The sequence below is a fragment of the Gnatocerus cornutus genome, chromosome 4 (genome assembly GCF_029298725.1).
Source record: "Gnatocerus cornutus isolate USDA-ARS CGAHR chromosome 4, icGnaCorn1.1, whole genome shotgun sequence".
Lineage (NCBI taxonomy): Eukaryota > Metazoa > Arthropoda > Insecta > Coleoptera > Tenebrionidae > Gnatocerus > Gnatocerus cornutus.
In genome coordinates, this window is record NC_142236.1 from 1,628,404 (window position 1) to 1,642,715 (window position 14,312).

Below are 14,312 nucleotides of genomic sequence, written 5' to 3' on the forward strand. Positions count from 1 at the left end.
TCTACCAACAATATTTTTTAAAAAATTATCAAAATTGAAAAAAAAAATAAGCAATAAAAGTTAATAAAATCTATTGCATGGTGTCAAATAAAAGAATGCCGTTATTGTAATGTCAAAAAGCAGCAAATAACCGAAAGGATCGGCTTTTTTTTTGAAATTATTAATAACAAAAGACAATAATAACTACAAATCAGAAAAAACAACTACCTAATTTAATTAAAATACTGTTGAAACGCCATCCCGTTTTTTTTTTATTGCACAATTGACACCTACGAGAAATGCATTGTGCATTGTAAGGTGCAGCCCCATCTTGTTGAAAGAAAACTTGTTCTTTCTGTTATTTGCTGCTTTTTGACATTACAATAACGATATTGTGTTATTTGACACCACGCACCTAGATTTTATTAACTTTTATTGCCTAAATTTTTTCATTTTTGATTTTTTTTTTTTTTAATATTTTTTGTAAAAGTAGAACATATTACACATTTCTGAATCAAGAAAATTAATATCTTCTAAATTATGAAAAAAAAAATATGGGTGTCAATTTAAAATAAGAAAGTTGAGTATCGCCCAAAAGATACTAAAACATTTAGAAAAATTTTAAAATCATCAGTTTATAGTAAATTAAAAACCATTTAATTTGTTTTTTAAATTTTTGAAATCGGTTCATAAATAAAAATTCTACAACGCCTGCCGTTTTAAAACAATCACCCTGTATGTAGTTTTATAAGGGGGTGCAAGATTTTTGAACGTGAGTGGTGTTTTGGTTTTTTTTTGCCCGGCGCATCCACCTTTTTTAAATATTCTGAAATTTCAAAAGTTTTAAAAATATGCTTGGATTCTACGTAAAATGGGTAATTTGTACAGTTTAACAAACGTTGTGCTTTGATGATTTAAATTTAAAAAATCCAAAGAAGACGATTGAAAAACAATAAGGCCTCAGGTAGAACCCGTCTCGCTTAAAATTGGATTATAATTACAACAAACCGGCAAACGTGTCTTTCCTCCGGTTCATTTTTTATTCACCGCCCCCATCAAATCAAACCCAGTAAAAATCCCACAATCCAGCCACAGCTGGTGAATTTCGCCCAAGATTTATCTCTGTCTAGCCCCAGAATCTCGGACCTCAACAAGATTAATTTATAATTGAAACAAGTTGCTTGCTCTTTCATTTTAAACTCGTATCAGAGAAAAAAAAGTGCACAAACCTGTTCGGAGTGCCGGTGATAAGGTCATCTGTCATATGTGGTTTCGAGCCAGGGGTTGTTCTCCTGCAACAAAATTCTTACTGCAGTGACATGAATAATGGATTTATCAAAATGTGCATTTCTATCGTTTAATTATCTCGTTCAAACAAGCTCGATAACAGACTTGCATGTCTCTAAAACAAGAGGATATATGTCAAATATTTAAATATTTTCCTTTCAATAACGTCGTTTTATCTAACTTCCCGCTGTGGTTGTTCAAATATTGACTTTATTCTTTTTCCTGTTACAGCGACGTATAAAAACGCAAGAAATATTACTTAAAATTCCGATTCATAAATAAGTAAAGGGAGCGAGGGTAAGGAAACTCGCATCCTGAATATTTCAATAACTGCGGATAGAGAAATCTTTCTTGAATAAGTAATGAGATATACATAAAGCTACGACAGGAACCCTGGCAATATCAGAGGCAGATTTTCGGATATTTCGTTACGATCGTTTCTAAACAAGGTTTCGGCTCTTTATAAAAAAAGATACTTTGTTTTCTTGGGAACACTTCGATCTTACACGCTCCCAGCAAAAGCGAAATTTAATATCTCCACTTATTTAAATAACTTTGAAACTCATCTTCAAATGTTTCATTAAGACAAAAGCTCACGATTTTTGCACAAGCTAGAGCAAGTTTGTTATTTAAGATTTCCTCTGACATTATTAAACAAAGCTGCTGCTTGGAAAGCGAGGGTGAGGAATTCCTTTTGTACGCAATTAACTATTAGTGATGCAACGGAGCGAGATGAGGGTCCGAAATGAGACAGTGTCAACATACAAGAAACGTACAAGTGTCATATCTTAGATTCCAGACGTCGACTCTGACTGGTGAAGCTTGAAATGCGACCTTTCGAATTCAGCTTACCACATTAAAGTCGGGAGGAGTCGTGCGGTTTCCTCCAACAATGAAGGATTTTTAGTTGCGTCTAGCTAGCTTTACCGGTCTGTAGAAGAGAATCTTGCGAAAGCTCGATGGTTTTGTGCACTTCATTTCGGACTTTCGTCTTTTTCTTTTGCAATTTTTGTATTATTGTGCTTTAGGTGCTCAATTTCCATCCAAAAGTGGCAATCTCGCCCCATAAATCGTGACGGGTGGTTTTTCAATTAAACCAATCATGATCTGCACTCGAAAACAAAGCCTCAACCATGATAAATGAAAGAACGATAACAACATTGCTCCATTTGTTATTTCAGTTCAGTTATTGCACGATTTTGATAATTAATAGTTTCAACTGTCGTAATTTTGGTGAAATAGTGTAGAAGATTAGCTTCATTCACTGGGACAAACATATTAATGTAATAAATAGTCCCCTTTTAACACCATCGTGATGCACCACGAAATATGCAGGAAATTAATTTCTCGAGTATAAATCGAATAATTTTAGACCGAAATTGTTTAATTAAGCGAATTCCGTGCTGTGTACCTCATTACGAATTTTGTTTGGTTTTCAGCGGTTGCATCCAATTACATAGTTAAGGAAAGACAAACAAGGAAACGCATTACTGTAATGAAATACGGGGTGAGTTAATAAAACATAAAAACGCTTTAAATTATTAATGGTAAAAGCGAGGGGCGACACTCAATAAATCATTTTTTATTGTATTAAAATCGTCTAAATAATCCTGATAGTAAAACCCCCGTATAAATTTTATGTGCACCTGTTTAAAAAAATAACAAAAATCCCATTATCTTACTACCCCAAAGATCAATATTTACAAACATAAATAATCTCGCCCCAATTTAAGTTTTTCAACTAATTCCCGTACACACTTTGGCTTCTAAACTCTGTAACTTCTCAAGTAAATATTGCATTATTAACAGAGTGATGGATGTCACGTCTAAAAGACAAACTCATTAATAACAAACTCGGGAATTACGTTACACTTTTATAGCCTCACGTGTGTTGGGGGATGGAAAATTGGCAGTGTATAAAAATTTTAACAAAAGCTAACAATACCTGAATAATTTCGAAGCCAGATTTCAACACACAATGCACCAATTTTCAGCCGCAGTCACTGCTGCTGCACAGCATTTTGAATTCCATTCCTGAAATAGAACTGAAATTATTTAGGGTCGCAGAAATTGGTAGTTGGTAGTAAACATTTTCAAAAGAGCGCGAAATTGAAGTTCTATTTAAACGGCCCGTCAGAGTCGAGTGGTTTGTGATATTGAATTTATTTTGTTGACATTTCGTTGTTGCGGCGAGCGAAGCGAGCAAAGTATTTTAACTATACCAGAAATGGAAAATTTTGTTACAATTAGATTGTTCTTGAAATAGTTCACAGTTCGATATTTCCCCAGCAGGTGATGCAAAAACTGCCTGGCAGGATATTGATTCAGTGGGGTCCGTCAGCATGACAATGTCTAAAATTCGCACTATTAAATTGTGACTAGCGACGTCTTGTCTTGAAAATTCTGAAAGGTCATAGTTTTGATTGATGATCTTGCACTTTTTCGTCTACTGAAAATCCTTCAGTTACGATGTTCGAAAAGTCTGCAGGAAATTACATGTCTGCATCCTGCTATTCATAATTAAAATATTTAACTTTATGTCTTGCAAGGTAGAGAGGATAAAAAGAGTCATAAAGCGACGAGATTTGATTAAAAACGTGTCGAGATATTTTATGTAGGGAGTTTATTAAAATTAGAAGGATTTAATAGGAGTTGCCTTATTAGTTGATGGAGACATAATTTTGAAAAATTTACCCGGCGCATCCACCATAACTTACTAAAATGAATCAAATGTAATCCGTTTGGTAGTGTTTACTGTATACTTGAACGTTATAGCATCCATTATTGGCAAAATGGAGGTTCCTACTTCTAAAGTGTTCATTACTTGCACCAAAGCACAAAATTTTAGACCAATAAATAGAGATTTTAGAATTTTTTATTGTAAAACGAACCAAAAATTTTCAACTTTTTTTTAAATAAAATTCGTATTTTTGTTAATTTTTAAGTTATGACGATGAAATTTATAAAGGTCACTATTTTGAAAGTTGTTTCAACAAAACCCCAAAATTTTAGTACAAAAAATAGAGATTTTAGAATTTTCATTTCAGAACGAACCAGTCATAAAATGACGAGATTTGATTAAAAACGTGTCGAGATATTTTATGTCGAAAGTTTATTAAAATTAAAAGGATTTAATAAGAGTCTTTCTCATGAGTTGATGGAGACATAATTTTGGAAAATTCACCCGGCGCATCCACCATAACTTACTAAAATGAATCAAATGTAATCCGTTTGGGTGGTGTTTACTGTATACTTGAACGTTATAGCATCCATTATTGGCAATTTCCAGAGGGTTTTATTTTATCGCGCCGATGAACTCCCAACTTTAATTAAAATAGAAAAACACTAACATTACGACACTATCTACTTCCAAATTACACCTTTTATTTGCTTTTAATTTAATTCCATTGTGTGACGCGAGTGAAAAGAACGTGGATTCAATTAAAATGGAAATAATCGGCTCATACATGTTAGAATTTAAAAGTATAATTTTCTCAACTTCTCAAAGAGTCTGTTTTATTTTATCAATAAATTAGAGTTATCTTTTTCGTTTCCGTCATTTCCGTTCTGTCTTAGAATCGAACAAATACTCGTTATTTGATTACAGACGCGAAAACGTCGGATATCTTCATTTCAACGAAATGGTGGAGTCTCTAGAGTGGGAAACATTCATCGTGTTTAAGCCTATCTTTGAAGAATTTTAGGTATAATTTATATATCCCCCGACACGAGCTTTTGAGAGATGTATAAATTTGCTACATTTGCTTTTCGTTCTGTTGAATGATTTACGAAATTAAATCGAGAAGAGAGAATCCAACTGCGATCGTAAAATCGCAAACGTGAGTTGATGGATATTAAAGAGGGCAATTTTCATCATCAAATGTAAACGAGATGTAAAAAAAAGATCAGGGGCATCCACCATTAATTGATTGTCTTTGCACTTCCCAAATCTCTAACACGGGTCAACTTTAAAGCTTCATTGACTTTGAAACATCGAATCAGTGAACGATGGCAATCACCCGTTTCGTGATCTGATGATCCTGCAACACTCATTTATTTTAGCCCGATCCCTTATCGATTCAGGGCTCTTTACGCAGGATTTTATTTGTCGGAGAGTGGCTTAACGCACCTGAGTTCTGATTGAATTTTTCCAAGGGTGTGTTACAAGTGGCGTGCGTCCACTTTTTTACCACTTGGAATCTCACAAATTAACTGTCGATTTTTGCAAGGAGCGCACAGCGATTTTTCAACATATGAAAGCTGCCACTTACAAGAACTTTCAAGCGCGCTTATTTACGGCGTTAGTTAATTAAGCACGTAGCTCAGAGTGGAACACAATGAACGCAGTGTTCAAAGTCGTTTAGAGGCAAAAATGAACACCTACGTCGTGCAAACAGCTCCGGAAAATTGCCATGACTAGTTTTATAGAGACCTTTGTGACTTTATGACTTTTTTACTGTATAGAAAAACTACGAAGCGCTTATAAATCGAACAAATATTTCGCGATGGTCGTCGGCATATTACAAACTTCCCGAGCTTCATTTAATTAAAATGTATCGAAGCATGAGCGCCTGAAATTTATTACAGACGACGCAAACACGTAAAAAGTACCACACAAAAAACACTCTTTGCTACTTTCAGAAAATTCCCGAAATTACGCGTTTTTTTCCCTCTCAGGATCCTGCTTATGACGTCATTAAGCGAAACTACTCCTGTCACGAACAATCTCGGCTTTTCAGGATTTCTGTCGCTTTTTCCTGCAAAGAAATTAAAAGTCGGAGGGAGAGAATTAGGTGAATATTCGTAGATGGCGCAGAGATGTGTGAGATTGATCAATAAGTGACGCTGGGAGAAATGAATGAAAGTGTTGGAAATTCTGAGGAATAGCTTGCTACTAAATGGGGGCGGAATTGGAGCATTCATTTTGGGTTCGTGGAGTGATGTAATATTGTTAGGTTATGTGGGATTAATTTTATGGGAGTTTGTAATAGTATTTCAAATTGAGAATATTATTTGAGTAATTTTGACGGAACCCCAGAGACATGCCACGAAGAAAATTCCTCGATATTTACTGCGGGCGCAGCGAGTGCATGTTCTCTCTGTAAATACATCAAAAACTAATTCAATCAATATGTCCTGTTTGAAGCCACAAGCCTAAATTACAGTTTCATGAAAATAACAAACGGGTTTGAGTGTAGTTGAAAAAACGATTTGTGGTGCTCGATAACTAATTTCCGAAATGTGCAGCTATTATGGAAGTATTAGGAAGATATTGGAATATAGATAATTCGAAAACTTGTCACGAATCTGATCAAAAACATCCTCTTGTCTCTGGTCGAATTTGACCTCATTCTGTTTTGTTTTAGTTTTAGTTCCCGGAAGCCTCAAGATTATTGCTCTTAAAGTGAAAGACGCTTTTAACTCCCAAAGAGTTTTCAAGATTCTATTTCATATTTTGTCCATTTCGTGCGCGAAATGTTTTATCTATTTATTTACATGACCGAATCGTTAGTTTTAACAGTTTTTTTATGCCGTATCTATTCCCGTTTTAAACAAAGAAATGGAAACAGAGCGTCTAAAAATATTGACTTTGTGTCTCGATTTTTTTAATATCGACCAACTTTATTAACTCCACCTCCATCATAACAAATAAAACGACAGAAAATCTCTTAGATCCTCTCGGACATTTTATATAAGAGCACAAACTTTATCGTGAGTCATAAAAGAGTCATCGTAACGCATAAAGATTCGTGTTAGTCGGATTTTACATTTCCAATAAAACCCTTATCTTCGTTATTTCGGGATGGAATTTTGTAAACGTGTGATCCAACGCATTTTTATTTACAATGTCTCGGAAAAGTAGGATTTCATTTCCATTAGCGCCATTTTCGGTATGGATTGGGATTGAAGATTTCATTATCGAATTAGACAATCGCTTCGAATCCATTAAGGGCTGAAGTGAAAAATGACGAAATCACCCCAATCACGATTTCGTACAAACATGAGAATCTATATTATGCAAATTCCCATTCGGTATTCTTTATTTGAAGAGTTCCAAGGTAAGCAAAACCCTTCACGAACGGAGTTTACTTGACCCAAGGGACCCATTCTTACACCTACTTTTACACAAATAGAAATAAAAAGAGCATTAAAATGTAGCCTCCTATTTGTCATGGAAAACCAACAAGATTGCTTGACTATTTTTTATGGCTGAATTACGAGGGTGCAACGTTTAACTTTGGCAGGTTTTATGGAAAGCGATTCCTCGCCTTTACAGTGCAATAGTTCCAATTCAAAAGGAAAATATCGATTTATACTTACTCGGGATCGTGGCTAGTCCATCTGAAACAAAAATGAAGTAAATAGATTTAAAAAAAAGCGAATCGGAGTCGGTCACAGAAAACAACTCGTGTGTCGCTGATTAGACCCAAACTAGCTCCCTCAGATAATTATTATGTAATTTCTCCCGAGTTATTGTTCTCTCTAATAAGATGTTCGTTACTGCTCGAACGGAAGTGTAATTAGGGCGATAACTAAACTCAAGAAGGGCGTTGATGGGCTGTTCGTGCAGGGTTGAGTGTAATCAAGTATTGTGGTTCCTGAGGGTACTGTTTACTCATGTTCAATCCAGATAGGACACATAAGAGGCTTGATTTTCGCCAAATATACATAGTTTGGTTAAGCAGAACTTGTCTAGGTTTTTCCCGTTTCATAGTAACAGTGTCGTTTTTAGAAAAAAATCGTCCAATATTGGACACGGTGGAGTTTGATGAGTTTTGCGGAGTTGCGATGAAGTGCAGAAAAAGTCGCAGGTTTTAAAATTACGTCGACTGTTTCGAATAATTTTGTATTCAAATTGCACGTTTGCTAATCGGTTGCTAAGTTGGTTAAAAATGGTGGATGCGCCAAGAGAACTGCAAATTTGAAAATGTTATTTTTAAATAAATTTGCATATTTTCTAAATTGTCCTGAAGGCTAAGAAAGAATTGTGAAGATTCCGAAGAAATTCCAGATTCTAGGACTTTTATAAACTGAAGATCCTGCAGATATTGTACAAAAACGCTCTTTTAAAAGTAATTTTGTTTGGCGCTTCCCCCAATTTTAACCTACTTGAAAATAACAGGTTCGTGTTTATTTCTCTACACAAAAACACCGCGATGAATCGGTTGATAAAATATTGAAAACAATGATACTGAATGCACTCCACGAGTAGATAGATATTGCTTTCTACTGTGACGATTATTTTTGGCTTTTATTTTGATGAACTCGGTCAATATCGCCAGAACCGTGCGCTTCAATTTCCATGTCATTTTTATTCAGTCTGTTATTTATTTATCTTTTAAAAATATTTGTCTCTACATGTACCATGCAACTACTTGTGTTTATCAATAAATTACTTTTAGAAACATTTCTATAAATTATATAAATAAATGCACTGGGATCAATATTTGAGGGGGAGTGCAACTATAAAGAGAAAATTGCATTTCTACTGTCAAAGTAGATGCATTTGTGCTACTGGGTCACTTGCAGTATTGATCAGCTTTTGGTCCATCTCGCTTAAGAATGGTGCACCTGTGCGGCATTGTCCCACAGGCATGCACTGCGAAATAATAAAACTTTCAGAAGGAGAGTGAAATTTTTACCTCCGACAATTACCTCAAAATCTTTCCGCTTAGTCCTTTTTCGTAATTAATTCCGAATATTAAAAGCTTTATTTAAAAATGAGCGGAGCTTTCGCGCATAAATTATTACATTACAAGCTTAGCCAGATAACTTGTATTTCTGCACGTTAAACGGTCTGAAACCCAAATAGATGGTCGAGTAAATCCACTAAAAGGGTTTTTTAAGGGTCGAATATTATACACCGCCCTAATCCTGAAACATTGTCATGAATTCGTCCAGAAAACTGCGGGAAAAGTACGTAAATTCAGTGCGTTACAAAGGGACAATGAAAACAATAATTATTAATCATAACAACCGTATCTTTGTTCTTTCAAAAACAGGAAACAATAAAAGTGAATTGTAAGAAACGCGCTAATGAAACAAAACAAGACTGAAATTAACGGGGCAATTTCACGTGAGAGTAAAATTCGCGTTTATCTAAATGTCTTACACATCTACAAAGTTGTTTTTCTTCTCGTTTGAAACTTTCATTTTTAATTTACTTTTTTCGAGGTGTTCCTGTAAAATTAAAGCAAACTGTCGAAGTTTTTGGGGCGGAACGTAATTTTAATTTGAATTTTAATTCGCGACGATAATGGCAAAAAATTAGTTAGGAACATTTTATTCCGCGATATTTTTCCCAATTAAAGCGAACGTGGGCTGAAATTTACATAAAGAGCGGATCATATGTAAGATAATTAAATATAAGCGCTCAAGTTTTACAACGAAAATTGGATTCTTAGGTACTTTCTCTTTAGATGTTTTTTCCAATTGTGGATACAAACGGACGCCATCATCTCTAACGATATTGTTAGATATCACGCCAATTTCTGTGGAAAAATCAATAAAAACAATTTCCTTTATTAGTTTAAATCTGGTGGATGCGCCGGGTAATCTTTTAAATAATTTAGTATTGATTTGTGGGCATTTTGATAGTCTCAGTTTTTATGGGTGGATATAATCCCGACAAAGCACTCCATCATATTATTTACTTTTATTCCCGCGGCCAGTGTTCTGGTAATTTAAGGTCGGCAGTCTGCGCAGACGATGATATCGCATTTACTTGTATTATTCTAGTTCATGTAAACAAGAAAAATAATGTAATTCGCGAGAAACTGCACAAGCGGCGCATTTTCACCGTTCATATTCTAAATTTATATTTCGCTAAATTTGCATTTTATACGCATCCGTCAGCAGAGCAACAATAGCCATCTCAGTAAATTAGAATTAGTTTGTAGTTTTCCCATTATCTTCCGTTAAAAGTTACAATTTTACCAGCCGCACTGGAATTTCACAGTGACTGCCGAACAAGAAAAGGAAAGTTTCTTTCGATTACGTTCCGAATTTATCACCGCAAACTTGGATTCTTAATCAAAATCAAAATGAACAAACGAATCAGCGAATTAGATCACTATTTGTCCAACAAGAGAAAAGTTGGAGAATGCGGTAATTGAAATGAATGTTGGTAGTGCCGTGTCGCAGTAGTACCAACGTGACCAAAAATGTGAAGCACAGAAAATCAATACGCGTTCCCCAACTCTATTAAACTCCAAATGTTTAACACCGCTAACTATTACGCAATACACACATCTAAAATTTCTTGTTGGAGCGTTCTACATTTCAAATTTCAACATCAATTTAAACGGTTTCGAAACTCCCCCTTTCAATTCCACTTTGGACAAACAATCCACGTCTAATTCAGGCTTTCCCGTTTAATCTAGACACATATTTAATTTGGTGCAGAGCGCTGTAATTATTTACTTTCAGATCCATCAACCGATGAAAATCATAGTCTCCGTACGGAAACTTCCCCAATAAAAGCGCCATTTTTACCATTAATTGCACGACAGCTCGGTATATAGGCTATTTAACGAAGCATTTCGTGCCTCCGGAGACATAAACACCGGAAATAAATCCCGGAAATGTTCCCAAAAAAAGAATTGAAAGTTTCGTGCAATTGCATCGTTTAGTCGCACCTTTAGCGAATTTGCTGAATTATAGATAAGGTTCACCCTTAATCCAATTTGTAGTTTTATTGTCCACTCTCCAAGAGCCTCTAGTAAATAATTCATATGTTTTCGTTGTGTGACACTCATATGATCAACTTTTTTTTCGAGGGGGTAATGGGTCTCAGTGTTGCCACAACGGGAAAATTGGATTTGTTGACGCTTTAGTGGCTCGTTGGTTATTTATGGTAATGGTAGACATGACACGATATTATTAGGTACGGAATGTTGCCGCAAAAAGTTGTTGTTTCTATTCAAAATATGTTTGTGTGGACAATTTTACAAGAAATTCCAAAGGGAATTCCAAAGATTCAATAAACTGGAAAGAAAACAAGACCAGAAGTTACTGCGGTTTTCGAAGATTGCAGAAATTGCGAGAGAACCGCTAGACGATGAGAATTCTCAGCAAAAATTCCGAAGCGTTGCAAAGAATTTCATTCTCAAAACCACAAACATACCAAGCAAAAAATCAAGATTCAGAGGACTCAAAAGATTGCGAGAGATTTCTCAGAAAATCTGGGACTATTTTGAAGACAAAAAAGTTACCAAAACAAACTGAGGATTTCCAAGAAAAGCCTAGAAGTCCAAAAATAGATATTCCAAAAATTTCAAAGATTTGGATGCTTCTAAGGATTGAATTTACCAAGGATATTTAAGGCCATGTTCTTCCCAAATGTACCAAGGTATTGGTTTGCAAGATTCCAAGGATTTGCAGGATTGCAAAAGGTCATAAATCGAAGGACTCCAAGAATAACAAGGAACTGATTCTAAAGGCTCCAGAAATCCTGCAGAAAACGCGGCCATTCTAAGGATTTCAAAACCTACAGGAATTAGGAAGCTAATCTTTGGACGAACAATTTTTTCCGGACCAGATGAGAAAATAAAAGTCTCTCACCACATCTTGAATAAAATTTTCCCGGATTTCGTTCCAATAAAAAATTTGAATATGCGCATATGAATTCACTTTACATCGTACACGTCACCTACACCCCGACGCAATTCTAAATGTAAATCTTGAATAGAATTTATCGATTGACCGTTTAAAAAAACATCTTGTTTCCATCAAAAAATCTACATTATCGACCGGTTTCCACCATATTTAACATGATTTTCTGTTAGTACTCCGACTAAGCAATCAACATTTTACGACCACTCACAGAGCTGTAAAATTACAAGTATTTACAACCGCTCTTAAATTAAGTAATTTGTTATTCTATTCGCGACCGATAAATGCGGCGATTAAATTCAGAGATAATAATTGTATCAGTTATTCAGAACGGAGCTGCGATAGTTTCAACAAAGTGCGGAAATAATAGCCGATTAGTAATTCGATTCCTAAATGTAATGAAGACGAAGTTTTTATGACGCTCGAAAGTTCCACGATGCATTACAACACATGTTTATATTGCACACCTCACTTTAGACACGTTGTTAATGTTATTTTCACCTAGTCTTTCGTAATTCCACTTTTAATAACACAAATTTGAATAAAATCGCCATCTAAGCTGATTACTCGGCGCAAAAATTCACTTTAATTTACAGAGTGCAACACAGTCAAGGTTAATGCAAATAGTATTAGATAAGTCTGTAACCAGAAGCCTGTAACATTTTTTTTTCAACGCTGATGTTGAAAAATTGGATTAAAGCGTGCCTGAGCAACAATAAAATCCAACATGGAAATTTTGTCGTAAAAGAATTAATTGTGTGCCGGAACTGACAGTTCTGACAATAAATTAAGTGCGTTAGATTGTGATAAACAAGTTGATGAAGAGGAGGAGGTGGAGGATTTATTTGAGAGACGTGAAGCTGTAAGAACTGTCGTAAACAAAATTGTTGATGGGTTGCTACGAATTTTTCTGGTAATTTAGAGCGAGAGTCGAAATTTTAGATTTCTAGGGTTTGCAACACTGCCTTGGTCTTTTGGGGTTTTGGGGAAATTTTGTTTTCTTTGGACTCTTACAAATTTCCGTGATTTTTAAAATTTTTGGAACCCCTGAAATCCATTCTTTGAATTTTCTAGATTCTGGAATCTCTGTACATCTTGAAATTCTTGGAAATCCTGTGAATTTTAATTTATTATAGTCCTTGTATTCTTTAGAATTCCTAGAAGATCTACATATCTTAAAGCCTCTTTCTGATAGAATCTTAGAGCTTTTTCTGGAATCTTCAGAAGAAATATTTTTATCTTTAAAATTGGTGTCTTGTAATTACTAAACTTGTGCTGATAGTGCGGTAATGATCTAAACATTGTATCTACAACGTATTTAACATTCTTCCAGACTCATACATGAAGTTTACAAGCCATAATTCAAGTTTAACAGTCTTGTGGTTTGTCAACGTCAATTTTACTAATCTTAGAGCTAATTTGACTTACATAGAGCAACGTGTTGTATCACCGAGAAAAGCAAACTAAAAGTAATTGCACCGATAATAAAAATAATTTCGCACTTTTACATTACAATATCGAATTAACACTTACGCTAACGCAACAACCGAACAAGTTTGCCTCAATCTTTGAACCACAGAGCCATCAAATCGAGTTTTTTCCCTCCAAATTATGAATTTTTTCCATTGCAACCTGTTCGATTACATCACAACACGTGCAAAGTAACCCATTTCAAGGTCACCGCCGAATAAAATAGTAAAGTTTACCTTGTGTTGCACCAAGTTCAAGAGCGTCCAAACACCATGAAAACATTAAACTGCAAGTCACATGACCACGTTCACGTTATCTTTCGTACTATAAATAGACGTCGAGACGCCCCGACATCCGCGTCGTTACTGCGATTCCTGAAACTAGGACTCGACGACGCGAAAGTGGAGCTTGCGCGAGATGTGCGAAATGATGGGAAGAAATGGGACGGTGATGGAAGGTTGGAAATAGAAAAAGAGTCAAGGTTTGAGGGTGTTTTCAATGGAGATCTTTGAACGGTGTTTATTTATTACCTCGCCGGTTATTTAAATAAATATTTACATTCGGGAACGATTCTGGAGAATTACATGTTTAAATAAATACTGGAACAATAAAAGCGCGGCTTTTTCGTTTCCTTTGTGTTCCTCATAAATATAAAGGAACGGGAATATATTCCAGTTCTCAATTTCGTATGGTTTCAAGGTTTTCATACTTTCAAATTCAAGCTCCAATCGAAATCTTGTCTAGAAAATCTTGAATTTTTGGAATCTTTCAATCGTCAAAAATTTTTACAAATTTTTAGAGACCCTCGTTTTCGTTTATTCTTGAAAAATATGGAATTTTATAGTGATTAAACTGTTTGAGATTTTTTTAAACTTTTTGCATCTTGAACAATTTTTGGAATCTCAAGATTTTAGTTATGTTGAATTTATTGTCTTCTGAGTTAGGCATGAATTTTTGCGAAA

The 14,312-nt window shown here is 35.0% G+C and overlaps 1 protein-coding gene across 8 annotated transcripts in view; it reads right to left on the bottom strand.

Annotated features, from left to right (window-relative positions):
- Positions 1 to 13,726, bottom strand: part of Csgalnact (Chondroitin sulfate N-acetylgalactosaminyltransferase) — a 29,779-nt gene extending 16,053 nt beyond the window's left edge. For 2 of the 8 annotated variants that reach the window (XM_088034295.1, XM_088034290.1), the window contains exons 1-4: positions 13,587 to 13,726; positions 7,588 to 7,608; positions 3,212 to 3,300; positions 1,209 to 1,271 (exon numbers count right to left, since the gene is read on the bottom strand). In XM_088034295.1, coding sequence (XP_087890421.1) covers positions 1,209 to 1,236 — 28 coding nt within the window. In that variant the 5' untranslated portion in view covers positions 1,237 to 1,271; positions 3,212 to 3,300; positions 7,588 to 7,608; positions 13,587 to 13,726. Of the gene's footprint in view, positions 1 to 1,208; positions 1,272 to 3,211; positions 3,301 to 7,587; positions 7,609 to 13,308; positions 13,374 to 13,586 lie in introns of those variants that run through there. The other 6 variants (XM_088034297.1, XM_088034293.1, XM_088034298.1 and 3 more) reach the window with 4 other exon arrangements.
- Positions 13,727 to 14,312: the final 586 nt, after the last annotated feature.